General features: G+C 37.0%; 1 protein-coding gene across 1 annotated transcript; it reads left to right on the top strand.

Annotated features, from left to right (window-relative positions):
• Positions 1–195: 195 nt before the first annotated feature.
• LOC112462560 (peptide deformylase, mitochondrial-like) lies at positions 196–4607 on the top strand. The gene is made up of 3 exons (XM_025028416.1): positions 196–3333; positions 3927–4304; positions 4418–4607. Exons 1-3 carry the CDS (start codon positions 3106–3108, stop codon positions 4535–4537), a joined length of 726 nt encoding a protein of 241 aa, XP_024884184.1. The 5' UTR covers positions 196–3105; the 3' UTR covers positions 4538–4607.
• Positions 4608–5052: the final 445 nt, after the last annotated feature.

Raw genomic sequence — 5052 nt, 5'->3', positions numbered from 1 at the left:
CGTTCAGCGCTGGACCGAGAAACTGTATAGGTCAGAGATTCGCTCTAATCGAAGAGAAAATCATGTTGGCTGCTATTCTGAGAAAGTGGAGGGTAAAGAGTGTGAAAACGCTCGACACGATTGAGTACGGCAGTACTCTCATTTTGCGACCATGCGAGGAAGTACTCATACATTTCACGTCAAAGAAATAAACAGTACGCCAACAAATATATTCTTATTTATAATGCGATTTTACTTCTATCGATTACCTACAAAATTTAAATGTTTTTCTCATTATGTGTTGTATAATATTATATATACATATGCATATATACATATAATGCATATATTCTTACATATATGGGAATAATATTTATACGAAAATCAAATGGAGATAGTAGCACATATTAACGCAATCACGTTTTTATCAACGTAATGCGTCATTATTACTATAAGTATCTGGGATCTCGTTTTGTGAACAAGGAGTATCTTATGCTAACAAAATATAGCTTTCACGACAATAAGTGTTATTCAGTCAAAACGATCTGGAATATAAAAACAAACATTAATAAGCATTTTTAAACCAAAATATAACGTATGCATTTTCTGGATGCGAGATTCTTTTGATGTTAAAAATTAGTTGGCTAATGATTGGCTAATTATTTAATAAATTAATTTAATAATTATTTAACACTTTTTAAGATGTTATTTAGATCTACTCTTGGAATCTTACAAAATGCAGATTTCTGCCGTTATAAAATGTATGTGCTGGAAATGGTATGTAATATGCCGCGTTACGATTCGAGGTAAACAAGAAATTAGTTTTAACATGTTGAGAAATCACGTTGTCTTGTGAACCAAAACGTCATTTCTCAACATGTTAAAACGTGAGTAATTTCTTATTCTTAATTTTTTTCATATTTAATTTTCCTTGTTTATTCCTTACAATTCCTTATGTTTAATTCTTTATTGCTCGGTTTTACTTTTCTATTGTATCACGTGCTTGAGTTTTATTTTTTTATTGTATTTCGTGCGAAGCTGATTTGTATAATTCACGCCAATGATTATAATGCGCTGAATCAATCACTTTACGTTTGAATTTTCAATCGTAGCTTATGTCTGTTTTATAAGTGTAAATAAACACGCAATATTAATTGGTTATTCCTATTATATTGTTCAATGTACGATAATAAATTTTATTCGAAAAAATTTATTTGGAAAATGCAACGATTTAATTATACTATTCGTTTTAGGTTTTTCGGAATTCTTGATTGCAAATATCAAAATAATATTAATCGAAAGAATTGAAGAAGTATCGCGATAAGTAAAAAAAAGTTTCTACTGTAAATTAAAAATTATTTAATCACAGCGCGGTATTTCTGAAGCGCTAAGGTTGGCAGTAAAGGATCGTTAATATCGATGTGAACTTATAGCGACTAGTACGAGAACGCGGAGCGTGAGGCGTTACTTTGTCCGAAATTTGTATCCGAGATTTTCGCTCGAATTACGATGCGTCCGCGGTTTCGGCAACTTCTATCTTGGCCCAAGAACGCGGAATGCGCTTTCAACATCGGGAACCGAAAGCGTTGAGGATAATTTCAATCAATTTTGGTTAATTCTATATAGGCTCTTAATCAGCGACTAACTCGTCATATGACGCTACATCGTTAATATGAATAGAGTCATTAATTTTTTCTTGTCTATACATATGAAAAAGGAGACAACAAAATTATATATAGTCAGAATATTTGTCACAGGTAGTTTTACTATAATTGTATTATAACTTCGTTAACGTAGACAGAATTATTAATTCGTTGTTACTCGACATGTGAAAAAAGAAATTAGATCAGAAACAGCGAAGTTTGTAGAAAGATACTTTGCATGCCATGAGCAATATTCTGTCGGTCGAATTAATCGACGATCAACATGTTATTACAGCCAGAATTTTAATTTTCTGTTGTTCGACATGAAAATAAGAATAGAACAATATAGCTTTAAATGCTCTAATTTTATCAGTTGTGGCCGTTCTAGACTGGAGGATGATTCTACTCGCGGCTCATCCTATATAAAACAAAAAATCAAGCACGACGTACCACTTTGTCGGGTTTAAATTGTTGTCATTGACGTCTTCGATGGTGACGTCACATCGATAGATTTTGAATCGCCGCGCCGCCGCCGCCGGTTGAATCGCGCGCGGAGTGCGTCTCGCGAAATGGCGCTCGAGCCGTTCTGCGCGTGCGCGTTACTAAAAGCTAAAAGTCCGAAAGTGAATCTCGCGCGCGAAGGACTGCCGCATGCCGGCGCGGCTGTGTGTCGCGAGGATGTTCGCCGTACGTGTCCGTCGTGGACTCCGACATAGATATCGTGTACTGCGTGTCTCGGCAACGGTGATCCGTTTTCGCGTGTGGAAAATCAATCGTCCTCGCGCATCCCGAGGTTGGTGTTTCGTCGAGTTACAGCGAGCGAGGGTGACGCCGGCGTCGCCGGCCGCCGGCAACGACGGGTGTGCGGATCATCGTCGATCACTGCAGGTACGCGCATGTTGCAATTCTGATATCAAATGAAAAAACGCATTAAAATTTGCACGTTCGAGAAATACGTGCTGCGCGCGGCCGAGAGAGTGTTAGGATTAGTGTTTAGGATTAAACATATATAATTCCGAATTTTATGGAAGTTGCCAGGGGCCAAAGTCACGGCGGTGAACGAGCGTAATGTAGATCTTTTATTTAATATACATTTTACGATTTATACGTTATCGATCTTCGTAATCGTTTATACGATTTATGCGAATAGCATTCTGCTCTTTGATCATTTCCGGGTCTCTGGGAGATCCGTTTCATAATCGCGAAAATTTATACTTGAATTTATTAATATCTCGTCGGATGGCGTGAAGGTGAAGTAGCTGTATGCTCTTTATCGCAATGTTATCGGACGAGTTTCTCCCGGTATCGGGAGGTAAAGAAACTTCGTTCGGCGCTGTATGCCTCCGGCCTCTGCGGGAACCGCGGGTATCTCGTCGTCGTCAGGTCGGGAAACGTAAGAACAGAAATGTCAATGGTGAGTGGTGGATAACCTCAATTCCGAGATTTTTTAAGCGCAACAACAATATCCGAGCGCGCGGATACGATGTTTCGCGCGCGTTATCTCGCGAACGTTACCTCGCGTGCCGTTGCCGTCAGAAGAAACGGCGCGCGATTCATAAGCTTTCTGAAAATGAAGGAGACGGTTCAGCGAGTGTTGGGCATGAACTCCAACGTACCGTACGCACACGTTTGCCAAGTTGGTGATCCTGTCCTGCGCGCTCGCGCCATGAAGATAGAACCGGAAGTTGTGAGGATGGCAGACTTTCAACAGGTATCGTCGCAAATTTTCAAGTGTCTCGTTCCTGAATTTTTCAATGTGGAAAGAGAGATAAATTAACAAGCTGCTCTGAAAGAGAGCTTTAATTTGGCAAAATGCTTGCAAAAACACAAAATTATTTGGAAAATGTCATGATAAGCGAGAGAATCTGTAATAAATATACAGAAGAAAAGAAAATCTGTAATTTTTAAGGATAATAATATAATCGTACGATAAAGTTGTTGCATTTGCATGGAGAAACATTTGTGTGAATAGAAAATAAAAGAAGAAAAATTAATAACACGTATTATTACTATTTAAATTGTTACTAATAACGTGTATTAAAATAAATGATTATGTTCGACAATTATACTGTTTTTTGGTGTAACTATATATAAAAGCGATTGTAAATTATAAAAATATTTTTTTAAAAAGCAACGCCAGAATTTTTTTCACATTGATAAATTTTTAATTAACCTTATCACGTATTTTTTTCATCGCGTGTTGCGGATTACGCGGACAGTTTCCTATTACTCTAAATAAAAAATATTACGATTCGAGTACGCAAAAAAAAAAAGGTATAGCATTGCTGCATGTTAATTATTCAGGTAATTACTCGTTTGATGAACGTTATGCGGACATACAACATGTACAGTCTGTCTGGGCCACAAATCGGACTCCCGTGGCAAATATTCGCCATCGATTGCACGGAGAAGAGCATGAGGGGGATCGAGGAGTCTGTTAGGAAGGCTCAGGAAATGAGTGTCGTCCCGATGACGATTTTTATCAACCCCGAATTAAAAGTCATAGACTATACACCTATCACTTTTTACGAGAAGTGCGAGAGCATTCGGGGATACACCGCTGCTGTGCCGAGAGCCTACGAGGTGGAAATCACGGCATTGAACGCTTCCGCTGAGCCGTTCACGTGGCGAGCACGTGGGTGGTCGGCTAGAATAGCGCAACACGAATACGACCACTTGCAAGTAAGAGTTAAACGAAAAGGGAAATCTCTGTAGCGTCAGAATTCGAAAACTAACAATAAGTAGAATAAGAATTTATTTACGTAGAAATTAATCTCTGTTTTTCTATTTCTCAGGGAAGTCTGTACATAGAGAAAATGGATGTAAAAACATTTCATTTCACGGCTTGGGAAAAAATTAATAAACACAAAGGCAAAGTGCGCTTGAGTTATTGGCCGAGACAGTGGTGGTTATAATATCTGCGATACGAATTAATAATATTTATATTGACTGAAATAAATGTATTATACGGTTTTCACATTAAAATTGAAGCGTGCTTATTCACACGTTTTCCCACGATATAATCTATATAACGTGCGTGGAATTGATATTCCAAACATTTCATTTAATCGTTATTAGTGCCATTTTAAACGTTACTTATCGTATAAGTACTTATCATATTCACATTTTTTTTGTAGATATAAATTTTTAAATGGATAGATTTTAGACTGTAACATATACTCTTTATTTACAGAACTATAGTAAATAGTAACTATATTTTTGTAGACGTCTCTCTTGATCACATTCTTCGATGACAAGATGAACTGATTATTTTATCTTTTTCTTGAATATGCATTTAAGGAAGATAAATGTAATATAATGTAAAATAACGCCGATAAAATAGAAATTATTTTAAGAATAGAAATCGTTTGTCCCTTAATTTTCTCTTTCTTTCAACGGACGACCTTTGTGACATTAATTTAAAGTTCAG

Source organism: Temnothorax curvispinosus, unplaced genomic scaffold (assembly GCF_003070985.1).
Source record: "Temnothorax curvispinosus isolate PA1 unplaced genomic scaffold, ASM307098v1 QBEX01012498.1, whole genome shotgun sequence".
NCBI classification, from domain to species: Eukaryota; Metazoa; Arthropoda; class Insecta; order Hymenoptera; family Formicidae; genus Temnothorax; species Temnothorax curvispinosus.
This window is presented reverse-complemented; position numbering and strand designations above follow the sequence as displayed.